The sequence below is a fragment of the Halichoerus grypus genome, chromosome 2 (genome assembly GCF_964656455.1).
Source record: "Halichoerus grypus chromosome 2, mHalGry1.hap1.1, whole genome shotgun sequence".
NCBI classification, from domain to species: Eukaryota; Metazoa; Chordata; class Mammalia; order Carnivora; family Phocidae; genus Halichoerus; species Halichoerus grypus.
In genome coordinates this window covers 189710758-189726865 of record NC_135713.1, presented here as the reverse complement: position 1 = coordinate 189726865, position 16108 = coordinate 189710758, and the positions used below count along the sequence as shown (strand labels likewise).

Genomic DNA, 16108 nt, shown 5'->3' with positions numbered 1-16108 from the left:
TTGGTGCAGTGTACGACTCTTGATTTCAGCTCAGGTTGTAATCTCGGGGTCGTGCGATCAAACCCCGCATTGGGCTCCAGCTCAGCGTGGAGTCTGCTTGGGATTCTCCTTCTCCCTCTGCCCCTCGCCCCGCACATACTCTCTCACTCTCTCTCTAAATTAAATAAAATCCTTTTAGCATACTCTCTCACTCTCTCACTAAAATAAATAAATAAAATCTTTTTTTAAAAAGGCTCTTTCTCCCTCTCCCTCTGGCCCTACCCCCCTGGCTCTGTGCATGCACTCTCTCTCTAGATTAATTAAAAAAAAAAAAAAAACCTAAACAATATATTTGGAAATTCTAAAATAGTCCTAAATAATTCATGACTCAAGGAAGAAATCATAATAAAATTCTTAAGGGTGTCTGGGTGGCTCAGTTGTTAGGTGTCCTACTCTTGGTTTCAGCTCAGTTCATGATCTTGAGGTTGTGAGATCGAGCCCCACAGGTGCGGTCAACGTGGAGTCTGCTTCAGATTCTTTCTCCCTCTCCCCCCTACTCTGCTCCTCCCCCTGCTCACGCTCTCTCTCTAAAATAAATAAATAAAATCTTTAAAATTATAAAGAAAGAGAATTATTTTTAAAAAAAGAAATTCTTAAAATATCTGGAATGGAATGATAATGAAAATGTAAAGATTGGGGCGCCTGGCTGCCTCAGTTGGTGGAGCATGTGACTCTTGATCTTGAGGTTGTGAGTTCAAGCCCCACATTTGGCATGGAGCCTACTTAAAATTTTTTTTTAAATGTAAAGACCAAACTTTGTGGGACGCAGCTAAAGTACTATTTAAAAGGAAATTCAGGGGTGCCTGGGTGGCGTAGTCAGTTAAGCATTCGACTCTTGGTTTCAGCTCAGGTTGTGATCTCAGGGTCGTGAGATTAAGTCCTGCGCTGGGCTCCGTGCTCGGCACGGAGTCTGTTTGAAACTCTCTCTCTGCCCCTCCTCCCTGCCCTCTCTAAAATAAATAAATCTTAAAAAAAAAAAAAAAAGGAAATTTATAGCCTTAAATGCATGTAATAGAAAAGACTAAAAATGAATGTGCTAAGTGTTCAAGAAGTGAGAACAAGGTAACAGAAGGCAGAAAACAACAAACAGCAGAAATGAATGAAAGTCCGAGAGAAGATCCACCAAACCAAAAGCTGTTTTTGGTTTTGTTACATTTTTTATTTTATTATTTTCTAAAAGCTGGTTATTTAAAAAGACAAAATAGAGGCACCTGGGTGGCTCAGTTGGTTTTAAGTGCCTGCCTTCGGCTTGGGTCATGATCCCAGGGGCCTGGGATGGAGCCCTGTGTCGGGCTCCCTGCTCATCAGGGAGTGTGCTTCTCCCTCTCCCTCTGCCCCTCCCTCTGCTTGTGCTCTCTCTCAATATCTCTCTCCCTGTCAAATAAATAAATAAAATCTTAAAATAAATAAATAAAAAGACAAAATAGACAAACCTTTATAAGACTGAGGGAAGGCATAAGTAAATATAAAAATTTAAAAAGGCAACTACAGTGCTTGCTTTGGCAGCACATACGCAAAAAGAAAAAAATGGAACGATACAGAGAAGATTAGCATGGCCCCTGCACACGGATGATGCACAAATTCACAAAGTGCTCCATATAACAAAAAAATAAATAGGCAACTATAGATGGAGATTTTTAAAAATACTAAAATGAGCATTATGCCAATAACTTCTCAGAAACTTTGGATTACAACGATTTTCTAGAAAAATATAACTTATCAAAACTGACAAGAAAAAAACAAAATAAGCCTATAATCAGTAAAGAAATTTCAAAGGCTAAAATATATCCATCTAAAAATATCAGGCCTGGGGCACCTGGGTGGCTCAGTTGTTAAGCGCCTGCCTTCGGCTCAGGTCATGATCCCAGGGTTCTGGGATCAAGCCCCGCATCGGGCTCCCTACTCCGCAGGAAGCCTGCTTCTCCCTCTCCCACTCCCCTTGCTTGTGTTCCCTCTCTCACTGTGTCTCACTCTGTCAAATAAATAAATAAAATATTTTTTAAAAATATCAGGCCTAAATCCATCAAAATCCTAGAAGAGAACACAGGCAGCACCCTCTGTGACCTCAGCTGTAGCAACTTCTTGCTAGACATGTCTGCAAAGGCAAGGGAAACAAAGGCAACAATCAACTATTGGGACTTCGTCAAGATAAAAAGCTTTTGCACAGCAAAGGAAACAGTCAAAAAAAACAAAAGACAACTGACAGAATGGGAGAAGATATTTGCAAATGAGGTATCAGATAAAGGGCTAGTATCGAAAATCTATAAAGAACTCATCAAACAACACCCAAGGAACAAAAAATCCAATCAAGAAATGGGCACAGACATTTCTCCAAAGAAGACATCCAAATGGCCAATAGACACATGAAAAAATGCTCAACATCACTTAGCATCAGGGAAATACAAATCAAAACCTCAATGAAATACCACCTCACACCAGTCAGAATGGCTAAAATTAACAAGTCAGGAAATGACAGATGTTGGCAAGGATGTGGAGAAAGGGGAACCCTCCTACACTGTTGGTGGGAATGCAAGCTGGTGTGGCCACTCTGGAAAACAGTATGGAGGTTCCTCAAAAAGTTGAAAATAGAGCTACCCTCGACCCAGCAATTGCACTACTGGGTATTTACCCCATAGATACAAATGTAGTGATCTGCAGGGGTACCTGCACCCCAATGTTTATAGCAGCAATGTCCACGATAGCCAAACTGTGGAAAGAGCCCAGATGTCCATCAACAGATGAATGGATAAAGATGTGGTATATGTGTACACACACACACACACACACACACACACACACACACAGGAATATTACACAGCTATCAAAAATGAAATCTTGCCATTTGCAACGGAACTAGAGGGTATTATGCTAAGCGAAATAAGTCAATTAGAGAAAGACAATTATCATATGATCTCACTGATATGTGTAATTTAAGAAACAAAACAGAGGGTCATAGGAGAAGAGAGGAAAAAATAAAACAAGATGAAACCAGAGAGGGAGACAAACCACAAGAGACTCTTAATCATAGGAAACAAACTGAGGGTTGCTGGAGGGGAGATGGGTGGAAGGATGGGATAACTGGGTGATGGACATTACAGAGGGCATGTGATTTAATAAGCACTAGGTATTATATAAGACTGATGAATCACAGACCTGTACCTCTGAAAGCAATAATACATTATATGTTAATTTAAAAAAAAAGAAAGAAAAAAATAAAAATAAAAATATCAGGCCTAGAGGCGCCTAGCTGGCTCAGTCGTTGGAATGTGCAACTCTTGATCTCAGGGTTGTGAGTTCAAGCCCCACGTTGGGTGTAGAGCTTACTTGAAAAAGAAAAAAATAATAAAGAAAAAAGAACATCAGGCCTGGAAGGTTTAAAGATAGTTTCTACTAATCTTTCAAAGACTAGATAAGCCCAAATCTTTGTAAAATTATTCCAAAGAGGAAAAATGAAGGAACACTCCTCAACTAATAAGTAAGACTGGCCAGTAAAAACTTGATACCAGATAAGAACAGTTTGAGAAAGGACAATACAAGCGAATGTCACTTATTGGTACAGTAGTCGCCCCTTATTCGCAGTTTTAGTTACCTGTAGTCAAATGTAGTCTGGAAGCAAGTGATCCTCCTTCTGACACACAGTCAGAAAGTCAATAGTAGCTCCACGCTGCGTCACCATGCCTACACCATTCACCTCACTGAGTCTCCTCACATAGGCATTTTATCCTCTCACATCCTCACAAAAAGGGTGAGTACAGTACAATAAGATATTTTGAGAGAGAGTGACCACATTCACATAACTTTCATCACAGTATACTGCTGTAATTGTTCTATTTTATTACTGTTGTGTCAATCTCTTACTGTGCCTAATTTATAAACTAAACTTTATCATACGTATATATGTATAGCAAAAAAACAATACATATATAGGGTTTAGTACTATCTGTGGTTTCAGGCACCCAAGGTGGGTCTTGGAACATATCCTCCATGGATAAGGAGGGGGACTACCGTATAAGTGAAAAAAATCCTAATACAACATTAGGAAACCTACCCTCCAAATTTTTTTAAAATACACCTCATGACCAAGTTGCGTTTACTCAGGTTTGCAAGGATGATTTTACATTAAAAAAAAAACAACAACTATACAAATGGCCAATAAGCATATGAAAAGATGCTCCACATAACTGGCCATGAGGGAAATGCAAAACTACTATGAGATACAACTTCATAGTCATTAGGATGGCTATAATAAAATTTTTAATTTTTTTTCCAGATTTTATTTATTTATTTCAGAGAGAGTGAGCGAGTACGAGTGGCGGGGGGAGCAGAGGGAAAGGAAGAGGAGAGGCAGACTCCCCACTCAGCAGGGAGCTCGACAAGGGCTCAATCCCAGGACCCTGAGATCATGACCTGAGCCAAAGGCAGATGCTTAACTGACTGAGCCACCCAGGCGCCCCTATAATAAAATTTTTTAAATGGAAAATAATAAGTGTTGGTGAGGATGGGAACCCCTGTACATTCTGGTGGGAATGTAAAGGGGTGTGGTTGCTGTGAAAAGCAGTCTGGAGGTTCCTCAAAAAATTAAACACAGAATTACCATATGACCCAGTAATTCTACCCTTAGGTATATACCCAAAAGAAATAAGAACTCAAATATTTGTACACAAATGCTTACAGCAAGCATTACTGACAAGAGTCAAAAAGTGGAAACTACCCAAATATGTTCATCAACTGATAAATGAATAAACAAACAGCAGTATTATACATATGATGGAATATCATCATTCAGCCATAAAAAGGAATGCGGTCCTAATACAAGCTACAACATTGGTGAACCCTGAAAACAATACGCTAAGTGAAAGAATCAAGACACAAAAGGCAACATATCATATGATTCCAATTATGTTTAATGTCCAGAATAGGGAAATCCATAGAGACAGAGATAGATTAAGTAGTTGGCCAGGGCATGAGGAGTGACTGCTAATGGGTACAGGGCTTCTTTTGAGGGTAATGAAATGTTCTGGAATTAGACAGTGGTGATGGTTGCACAACCCTGTGAATACACTAAAAACCAATGAATTGTACACTGTGAAATGGTAACTTTTTTGGCCTATCTCAATTAAAAAGAACATGGGCAGTAGAGTCAGACAGTCCAGGGGTACAGATCTGTGTGTCCTGGGTAGCTATTTACATCTATGTCATAGGTTCCTAGTGGGGAAAATGAGAATGGTAAGTTCCACTCTTCAAAAGTAGGTTCTACTTCTCAGGGGTGCTGTGAGGAATGCCTACAATAATAATGTAAAATGCTCAACATGCATCAGTCAAAAAAATGCAAACTGTCCTTGTGATTTTAAGTGTTAGACAGTAAGGGATTGAACAGTAGAGAAGAAGTATTTCAAAGAGAAGAGTGGATGAGGGGACAGATGAGTCACAGAAGATTTTAACACGCTGAGTGAGAAAAATGTCTTATTCAATTGTCTCTCTAAAACCCAGAGCGGTATCTTTTGCAGAGAAGATAGATAACAACTCTATAGTTCTCTCTTATATCCGAAACTAAAATTCATTTTTTTTGTTTGTTTATTTATTTGTTTTTATTTTATTTTATTTGTTCATTTGACAGAGACAGAGTGAGAGCACAACCAGGGAGACAGAGGGAGAGGGAGAAGCAGGTTCCTCGCTGAGCAGGGAGCCCGACATGGGATTCGATCCCAGGACCCTGGGATCATGACCCAAGCCGAAGGCAGCCGCTTAACCGACTGAGCCACTCAGGCGCCACTAAAATTCATTTTAATATGTGCACATTTTCACAGGAAAAATAGATACAAAAAAGAAAGTACAGATACAAGCTGCAACCTTGAAAACATGCCAGATGAAAGAAGCCAGTCACAAAAGATTGCATATTATATGATTCCATTGACATGAAATGTTCAGAATAAGCAAAACCCACCGAAATAGAAAGTAGATTAGTGGCTGTCAGGGGGTGGAAGGGGGAGGAGGGGATTGAGAGGAAATGGGCCGACTGTTAATGGGTTCAGGGTTTCTTCTCAGGGTAATAAAAATTCTAAAACTGACTGTGGTAATGGTTGTATAACTCTTGTGTATATACTAAAAATCATTGAATTATACACTTCGAATGGACAAATTATATGGTACGTGAATTATATCTCAGTAATGCTGTTTAAAAGGGACTGTAGGAAAGAAATCTGGATATGTAATTTACCAAATTAACAGATTAAAGGAAAAAACATGATAATCTCAATAAATGAAGAAAAGGCATCCCATAAAATTCCACAATCATTTGTGGCTATAGAATCAGAAATTGAAAGGAATCTGAATAATTTAATAGAATTTTCCAAAAACTTAAGAGTAAACATCTTACTTAAATTGTCAAATACTGGGGTGCCTGGCTGGTTCAGTCGCAAGAGCATACAACTCTTGATCTCGGGGTCATTGAGTTCAAGCCCCACGTTGGGTTTAGAGATTACTTAAAAAAATTAATAAAAATTGGGGTGCCTGGGTGGCTCAGTCGTTAAGTGTCTGCCTTCAGCTCAGGTCATGATCCCGGGGTCCTGGGATCGAGCCCCACATCGGGCTCCCTGCTCAGCAGGAAGCCTGCTTTTCCCTCTCCCACTCCCCCCGCTTGTGTTCCCTCTCTCGCTGTGTCTCTCTCTGTCAATTAAATAAATAAAATCTTAAAAAAAAAATTAATAAAAATTAATTTATGAAATACTAAAAAGATTCCCCTTAAAGTCAGGAGCATAGATAAGAATGCCATGTGATAGGGGCACCTGGGTGGCCCAATCAGTTAAGTGGCTGCCTTTGGCTCAGGTCATGATCCCAGAGCTTTGGGATCAAGCCCCACGTTGGGCTCCCTGCTCAGCGGAGAGCCTGCTTCTCCCTCTCCCTCTGCCTGCCTCTCTGATGACTTATGCTCTCTATCTCTCTGTCAAATAAATAAATAAAATCTTTAAAAAAAAAAAAAAGAATGTCATGTGACAGATACATAGCCCTACTTCCTTATTAACAAAAATCCCAATTTTGTTCAAGGCAGTTACTGCTCAGTTGAAAAACCACTTTCCCCAGACCCACTTGCAGCTAGACTATGCCACAATTCTGGCCAACAGAAATTAGGAAAGTCTCCTGAGGATTTCTGAGGGTTTTTTTTTCTCCTGATATAAGTACTTCTTCCCTTCACTTACTTCTTCTTGCCCCGAATATGGATGTAATACCTGGAGCTGTGGTGGTCATCTACAAGGACAAAATCCAAATACTTAAAGATGGCGAAAAAGAGATACAGAGGGCGCCTGGGGGGCTCAGTCGGTTAAGCATCTGCCTTTGGCTCAGGTCATGATCTCAGGGTCCTGGGATCGAGTCTCACATCGGGCTCCCTGCTCAGCGGGGAGTCTGCTTCTCCCTCTCCCTCTGTGCTCTCTCTCGCTCGCTCTCTGTCTCTCAAATAAAGAGAATCTTTAAAAAAAAAAAAATGGGTGGTTCGCATTTCCCACCCTGCTTTAAAAAAAAAAAAAGAAAGATATAAAATGATCTTAGGGCACTGATGATAGTGTGAAGTTGGGCTTCCTGTTACATGAGAAAATACACCCCTATCACTTGGGTTTTCAGTTACATATAGCTGACCACAATCCTAACCAGTATTAGTTTGCCGTTACTCTTCTTCAACACGTTAGTAAAAGTCCTAATGTATATGGCAAAGTAGGAAAAAAAAAGAATAAGGATTTGAAAGGCAGAAACAGCCTACTCTCCAATGGTGCAGTAAAAAAGATTATATCAAAGGTAGCAAAATGTTAACAACTGGTGAATCTACAGCAGAGTATTCAGCCTTGAAATATTTCAAAATAAATATTTACGGCAAAAAATACTGATGAGCAAAACAATGAATTTTGTGACAACAAAAACCATGAACAAAGGGAAAAGACAAGCCAAGTTATCAGTAAAGGATCAGAAAAAGATTAGCTTCCAGAATACATGAAGAACTTCTACATATTCTACAAGTCAATAAGAAAGACAAGCAACCCCACAGAAAAACAAGCAGATGACAGGGACAATACATTCATGGAAAATGAAACCCATGATGCCCAATAAACAGATAAAAAGATACCCAGTGTACTAATCAAGAAAATGCAAATTAAAACAAAAAATACAGCACTTCACACCCATCATGTCGGCAAATTCCTTTAAGCTTGAGCACAGAGGTATTGACATAAATAAAGCGACAGGAACTCTCAACCAGCAACAGAAGTTTGAACAGGTTCTACACTGTCAAGTACACTTTGACAACACCTAACAGTTAAAGAGGCGCACCATACTCAGCAATGCCCTTCTTAGTTATAATCCCTGAAGCAGCAGCAAGTCCGTGAGATCGAGACTTTACATAGCAACACTAGAACATCATTTGCCTTTTTCATCCTCACTCTCTCATGAGTGTTCAGTGAAGTTTTCCAGAGGCTCATGGTATACGTCACAGCCAGATAACTGCAGAAGCAGATACGAGAATCCAGCTCTCTTCTATTAATTCAGACATTAAAGAGATTTTCAAAAATGTAAAAGCAATGCCACTCTTCTATTTTTTTTTTTCTATTTTGGAAAGTGTAGTTATTGTTCATAAAAATGTTATTTATAACACATAGCGGGTTTATTATTGTGATTTTTAAAAAAAATAAGTATTTTAAGCATATCTCATACAATAAATATTGATAGCTATAAATCACATAAAAGCTCTTTGGGGTCCTCAGTCATATTTTCAGAGTGTAAAGAGGCCCTTAGACCAAAATGTTTGAGAACCACTGCCCTGGAGAAACTATCACACATGTATACCAGGAGACATATACAAGAATCTTCCCTGCAACACTGTAATAGCAAAGAACTGTCCATCAGAAGGAAAAAATGATAAGACTGTGTATAAAATAACTACATAGCCATTTAAAGAAATGAACTAGGGCGCCTGGATGGCTCAGTAAGTTAATTGGTTAAGCGTCTGCCTGCCTTTGTCTGCCTGCCTTCCATTCAGGTCGTGATCCTGGGGTCTGGGTATCGAGTCCCACATCAGGCTCCCTGCTCTGCGGGAAGCCTGCTTCTCCCTCTTCCTCTGCCTCTCTCTCTGTCTCTCATGAATAAATAAATAAAATCTTTTTTTTGTTAAGATTTTATTTATTTATTTGACAGAGAGAGACACAGAGAGAGAAGGAACACAAGCAGGGGGAGTGGGAGAGAGAGAAGCAGGCTTCCCGCGGAGCAGGGAGCCCGATGCGGGGCTCGATCCCAGGACCCTGGGATCATGACCTGAGCAAAAGGCAGATGCTTAATGACTGAGCCACCCAGGCACCCCTAAATAAATAAAATCTTTAAAAAATAATAAAAATAAAAAATAAAGAAATGAACTAGCATTACCTATATCAAATGGCCAAATCTCACAAATTTAAAAAGCGCAATGCCTGGGTGGCTCAGATGGTTAAGAGTCTGCCTTCAGCTCAGGTCATGATCTCCAGGTCCTGGGATCAAGCCCCATGTCAGGCTCCCAGCTCAGCGGGGAGTCTTCTTTTCCCTCTCTATCTGCCTCTCCCCCTGTTTATACTCTCTCTGTCTCTCTCTCTCAAATAAATAAAAATCTTTAAAAAAAAAAAAAATAGGGCGCCTGGGTGGCTCAGTCGTTAAGCGTCTGCCTTCCGCTCAGGTCATGATCCCAGGGTCCTGGGATCGAGTCCCACATCGGGCTCCCTCCTCGGGGGGAAGCCCGCTTCTCCCTCTCCCACTCCTGCTGCTTGTGTTTCTGCTCTCGCTATCTCTGTCTCTGTCAAATAAATAAATAAAATCTTTAATAAATAAATAAATAAATAAATAAAATAAAAAGCAAATGCTGAAGGATATATACAATATACCATGCATCTAGTTTTAAAACATGTAAAATCATACTAGTATGTGTGATTATTTAGTGATATATATATATACACACACAGAAAAAGTAAAAAATAAAAACACATGGGAATGATAAAAGCAAAAACTGGGGGTAGAGCATGCTACTCTTGGTCTTGGGGTCATGAGTTCAAGCCCCATATTAGGCACAGAGCTTACTTTAAAAAAAAAAAAGGCAAAAATCATTGCAGAGGTTACCCCTGTGGAGGTGGGAAGAGAAATAGCATGGAGGAAGGATACACAGGAGCCTTCAATTATATGTGGAATGTTAGCAGAAACACATGTATTCATTATATTATTTCCTATATTTTTTTGTATGATTGCAATATATCATAAGTAAAGATTAAGAATGCTGAATAGATACTGGGTGTTAGGAGGGGTAAGACACCATAGGACCAAATGAAGGACTGCAAATTAAGGGTGACTTAGGTTTGATTTAGGTCTTAGCTCTAGAAAACTGGAAGACTATCGATGCATTAGCTCAAATTTAGGAAGTCGGGATGAAGAAATAGTTTGGGGGAGCGCCTGGGTGACTCAGTCCTTAAGCGTCTGCCTTCGGCTCAGGTCATGATCCCAGGGTCCTGGGATCAAGCCCTGCACTGGGCTCCCTGCTCCGCGGGAAGCCTGCTTCTCCCTCTCCCACTCCCCTTGCTGTGTTCCCTCTCTCACTATATCTCTCTCTGTCAAATAAATAAATAAAATCTTTAAAAAAAAAATAGTTTGGGAAAAGGTAAGGTGGTGGGATTTAGACATGCTACCAGGAGAAGCAGAAATGATAAAATTCTTACAGAGTTGTAAATTTAAAGATGGTGTTTGGGAGCTGTCAGGGCCAGAGATACAGATTTGGAACTCACTGAATAAAGATGGAAGATTTGAGAATAGATGAGATCATCAAAAAAGGTGATAAAGGAAGATGAGGGTATGGAGAAGCTTATCCAGAGAGAGCAGAGGAGAGAGCTTGGGGAACAGACACAGAAGGCCTCGGTGGAGAAGATAAAAGAGAGGCTAGAGGAAGATGGCAGTGAGTCCTCAGAAAGGTCAGAGAAGGAATCAGAGTCAGACAAGAGAACATTCGAAGAAAGAAGGTATAAAAAAGTTCAAAGAGAGTAAGGAATGTACTAGGTCACCGGATTATATTCATATAATTTCAGCGTGCCAATTTCAGGAAGCCAATATTGATTAATCCCAACCCTTTCTGACCACTCCTCTTTCATCCATTCATTCCAACAAAAGCTGATTGAGTATCTTGTATGTGGACACTAAGGATACAATGATCGTCTCTGTCTTCATGGTCCTAAGATCACAGTAGAAGAGAAAGACTAATCAATTACTAACAATGATGAATGTAAAATCACAGCTACAATGAATGCTATTAGTGGGAGTACATGGGATTTTGAGATTGTGTAATTAGGGAATTGTTAACTCCTTCCTCCTTTCAGCAGTGTATATTGTGCCTTCCTGAACAGACTGTAAGCCCAAGAGGGCATACTTTTTTATACTCTTATACTGTTGATTTTCTTTTGATATCTTCTCCAAGTGCTCAGCATAATGCTTCAAAATAATGGGTATTTAGTATATGCTTACTTACACATCTGTAATGGGATGCATCAGATTTTGCAATAAACACATCCTATTGTATGGAAGAGCTATGACATTTTTTTTAATAACCTGCTACGGGTGTTAAAGAGGCCAAAAGCAAAGTGTAAGCCTTGAAAAGGTTAGCTTGGTGTTCTCTACCTGTATCTCAAGCAATTACCTTGAGACTACTTAGGATTATTCTCAAAGAGGGAGCTGGTAAAATCATGGAAAGATTGGCACAAAACATTCTCACCTCTAGAGACAACTCGAAATGTACACTCTACCAACAGTAAGCCAGTGCTATAATGTTATTTTTGCAAATAAAAAGCAAAACATTCATTATAAGGCAATTGGCCCTGACAAGAAAAAGAGTTCAGCGGTATTCAAGAAGCAGCCCCACAACTACTTACATCACGAAACTGAACCTTTCCCAGTTCTCCTAATTCACTGACGCAACAATAAGCGGCTTCTGACTGTAGAAAGAGCTGGGCCAGCGTCATCTCCTCACTCCGGAAAAGCTCCCCCATGGTGGCAGAAAGTACCACTCAACAGAGTACCTGGATTTCTCTCCAACCTAAAGCAAAAAGAGAAAACTGCATTACCAAAAGAGCTAAGAGCAAACACCACAACAGTAAGGCTCTTTTGTTTTGCATTTCATATCTTCCATCCCATGCAGACAGATCTTTAACATTCTGTTTAGAAGGACAGAAAGGAGAAATTGCAAAAGGCTGTTACTAAATCCTCTCCCACAGAGCACCTGATGAAAAGCCACTTCCTTCACAGTCAACATCAGGATCAAATGACAATATTTTGGGGCATCTCAATACATATGAATGTATCCAGTTAAAAACAGAACTGGGATTCGCAAACAGCTCTTTAAATACCCTGGACAGGGTATTATGAGGCAGTGACATTCACACTGCTTGACCTTTTTTTGGCTTGTGTCAGGAAACACACGGAAGAGACCTAGATTACCCTCTCATAAAGGATGTCTCCGTGGAGACTAGTTTTCTACCCGCTACTGCCCATTTCTAACTGTTGGAGTCCCAGCACTACGCTACAGCTATGGATACCTTAAAGGGTTTAACCTTCCAACTGCTCAGGAAACACCACTTTCTCCCTAAGGAATCTAAACGCATCAGCATTATCTCAAAAAAACGGGGGGGGGGGTGGCAGGGGGGACACCTGGCTGGTTCAGTCAGTACAGCATGTGACTCTTGATCTCAGGGTCATGAGTTCAAGCCCCATGTTGGGTGTGGAGCCTACTTTAAAAAAAAAAAAAAAAAAAAAGAGCCAGCTTGCAAATTAAGCTCAATTTCAAGTCCAGCATGACAGGAATACATTGATAATGACAAAGCAGTTTTATCAAACCACAGAGAATAAGCTTGCCACCTCCATAGCTTTCAATTTCTTATCCCCACCTTCAAGATTAATTACATTCTTCCATCTGTCAAAGCTTCTCATGCATGAGCCAATAAAGGTTTCCTTTTAGGGCTGTCTTATCCTTGCCCGGTATGAAAGACAATGGCGCTATCAGTGGTCCTGAAACTGCAATTATTTATTCTCAATCAGCTATTGTAAGGCACAGACTGTACCCTATCTAAACTCAGCAAACCGTACAGTATTTTTAGTATCATGAGGGCATCCATAATGATAGGTGAAACTGGCATTACTGTTCTGCAAGGCTGGAAGACATTTTGAGAAATCTGAATGACAAAACCTTTGTGCATTTGATGTTCGAGGCAGCAAAATAACACACTCAGATATAAGCAAAGATTTCTCAAGAGATTATGTAGCCTGCCTTTAAAATTGTCTATACCTGAGTCACCCAAAACAGCTGTTACCAACCTCCCACATCTTCCCCCAAACAAGAATAGATTCCACAACCTCTAAAGCAGGTAAAATTATGCCTGATCAGCATAGTTCAGGGGCTGCCAGTAATGACAGCCTCCAGAGTTGCCTCCCTCCTTCTGTTCTTTAATGATTACAAGTCTCCTAGAACATCTCTATCCCACTGGAGCCAAACAGAAAACTAAACAGGCCAAAGCGATTCGGGGAGGAGAGGATGTCACAAAACAAAATATGAAGGAACAGTAATTCTACACAAGATGAGTACAAATAAAGCGCCCGGCGTCCAGCCTCACTATCGTCATCCAGTCCTCGCCTCCTACGAGGTATTCAAATTCACCTGCTTTATTTCCTGTCTACCCAGTGAGAAAGCAGGAATTCTCTGAGCCCAGGCACACCTACCTCCAGAAGTGGCGATTAAAGGGGGAGGGGGGGAGGGATCATCAAATTGGGAGCCCCTTTAAGAAGCCCCCCAAATTCTTCTGCCTACCTAATAACCTTCTGTTCCTCCGCCTACGCCCTAAATGGGGAAGAAGGGTTGAGGGCCTCCAAAGAGGAATGAACCTCCGATTCCTCTGCCCACAGGAGGGGTGCCCGAAGAGGGGCGAACCCCCATTTCCTCTCAGAGACCTAAGATCTCTGTTAATTCCTTCGACAAGCGAGGAGGCTATTAGAAGGATTTCCCATGCCCTTCCGAGGCGTCTCCCTGCCGCACTGTACCTACATGCCCCGCTCACCTTCAGCCCCCGGCCGGGCCGCAACCAAAGCAGCCACCCCAGACCAAGCCCGCAGCCTCAGCGGCTCGGGACATCAGCGCTCGACGTGCGTGCGTCCGCAAAGCCCTGCCCCCGCGCAGCCGCCGGCTCCGCCCCCAAGATGACCTCATTGCAGTCAGCCAATGGGGTGAGGCCTGGGTCTGCTGCCGCACTGCAGAGTCGCGGGGGCGCGGGCAAGACCCTGAGTGCTGACGCCATCTTGTTCCCGCGGCTGCGGCTCCAGGCCAGTGGGATCCGGGTGTCTGACGGGCTGCTGGGCGGGTGCTTGAGGACCTCAGCCCGTATGCCCTTCATAATCCCTTCTCCCTAACACCCTCGAGGCTGGGCTGCTTGCTTTCTTTCTTTTCATATCCAAAAAATTAATTCACAACTTTTTTTCCTCGAGGAAAGTAACATCAAGGAAGGGGAGACATTATGAAATGACCTGAAAGCTGGAGAGCTTATTAAAAGCGCTTACAGTCCAGTCTCCTCTACATTACACACGCACCCTTTTTCCTTATTTTACAGAAGAGAACATTTAAGCCCCAGAGTGAGCAATGCCTAAGATCCGTAGTAGAGCCTTGAACAGGGAGGGGGCTCGTTCACTTAAATATGGAAAAGCCCTTTTTAGAAAGGTACTTGGTTAAGTCCCTCTGGCAAGGGTTCAGGGTCAATTTTTCTCCAATTAGTGGGAAAATCCCCGTAAGACCCTATGCTGTGACAGTGAAGTTTTATCTTGTTCGGTGGATTCCTGCAGGCCCATTTGACCATGTAAGGGTTTTCTATTCCTCAAAAATTTTAAAAGAATAACAAGTTTTTTAAAACGCAAAAGTGGGGCACCTGGGTGGCTAACTCGATTAAGCCTTCAGCTAGGGTCTTGAGCCCAGGGCCTGGGGATAGAGCCCCATGTTGGGCTCCCTGCTCAGCAGGTAGCCTGCTTCTCCCTCTGCCTCTGCCCCTCCCCGTTTGTGTGCTCTCTCTCTCTCAAATAAAATCTTAAAAAAAAAAAAAATGATACTGATGTGGGAAAAAAAGGCAAAAGAAAAATTAAATTTCCTTACTATCTACAGCCCACTGACAAGTCCCTGAGACAGAGTGACATTCCTTTAGGAACTCAGCTGCCTCGATGTTAATACCTTGCTAAGGGCAAAAGGCAATCTTAGCCCGACCCCCAGGATCCTGTAAATCTACCTTAACATATAAAAATTCCTTTGGCAACCTCCTTTATCTCTACCCCCCAAGATACTTGTTGGCAATCATCCCCCAAGCATATGACCCACCGATACACATCTGAAGGGTCTCATGACTAAGGTTTTATTAGACAGTAATAAATGACCCTTTCCTAACAATAACTAGCCCCCTCAAGTTCCTGGAAACTTCCTTCCAAATTCCTTAAAGACGTAACGCTATCCCTAACCCCCAACTTGAAAGGCCACTCCTCATGACCTAGTGCAGCTCTTTCTGCCCACAGGTCCTGTCCCTGTGCTTTAATAAAACCACCTTTTTGCACCAAAGACGTCTCAAGAATTCTTTCTTGGGCATCAGCTCCAAACACTAACATTTCCTACATCAGTGCTACCTACTATTTATAAAAACGCCTTTCTCAAATACTGGTATCAACTTCCTAAGGAGGAGTAAGGATCCCAAATCGTTTGTAGTAACCAGAGCTGTGTCAAGAAAAACTCGGAAAACCGGTCTTTCAGGCTCTGTGGGTGATGGAACCCTATTGAGATTCAGTGTAATGAGGGAGATACTTCAGATAAAAACCTGATGCTGATCATTTTGTCTACCCGGCAAAAAACATCATCAGTGCTGCTTTACCAGTGTAAACGAAATAATGAAGGCAAAAATGGACGTTTTATTTAAATTTTCTATCTCCTATTGTGAGTAAAGATATAACTTGATCCCATTATGATTTAGTTGAGAAGCAGCACCTTGGAGAGGCCCAAATCCTCCCCTTTCCT

At 41.4% G+C, this 16108-nt stretch overlaps 1 protein-coding gene and 1 pseudogene across 13 annotated transcripts in view; one reads left to right on the top strand and one right to left on the bottom strand.

The window, feature by feature from the left end:
* ATP6V0A1 (ATPase H+ transporting V0 subunit a1) overlaps positions 1-14256 on the bottom strand; it is a 62233-nt gene extending 47977 nt beyond the window's left edge. For all 13 annotated transcript variants that reach the window (XM_036095455.2, XM_036095456.2, XM_036095461.2 and 10 more), the window contains exons 1-2: positions 14127-14256; positions 11952-12115 (exon numbers count right to left, since the gene is read on the bottom strand). In XM_036095455.2, coding sequence (XP_035951348.1) covers positions 11952-12068 — 117 coding nt within the window. In that variant the 5' untranslated portion in view covers positions 12069-12115; positions 14127-14256. The remainder of the gene's footprint in view (positions 1-11951; positions 12116-14126) is intronic.
* LOC118537797 (U6 spliceosomal RNA) lies at positions 1535-1643 on the top strand (annotated as a pseudogene).
* Positions 14257-16108: the final 1852 nt, after the last annotated feature.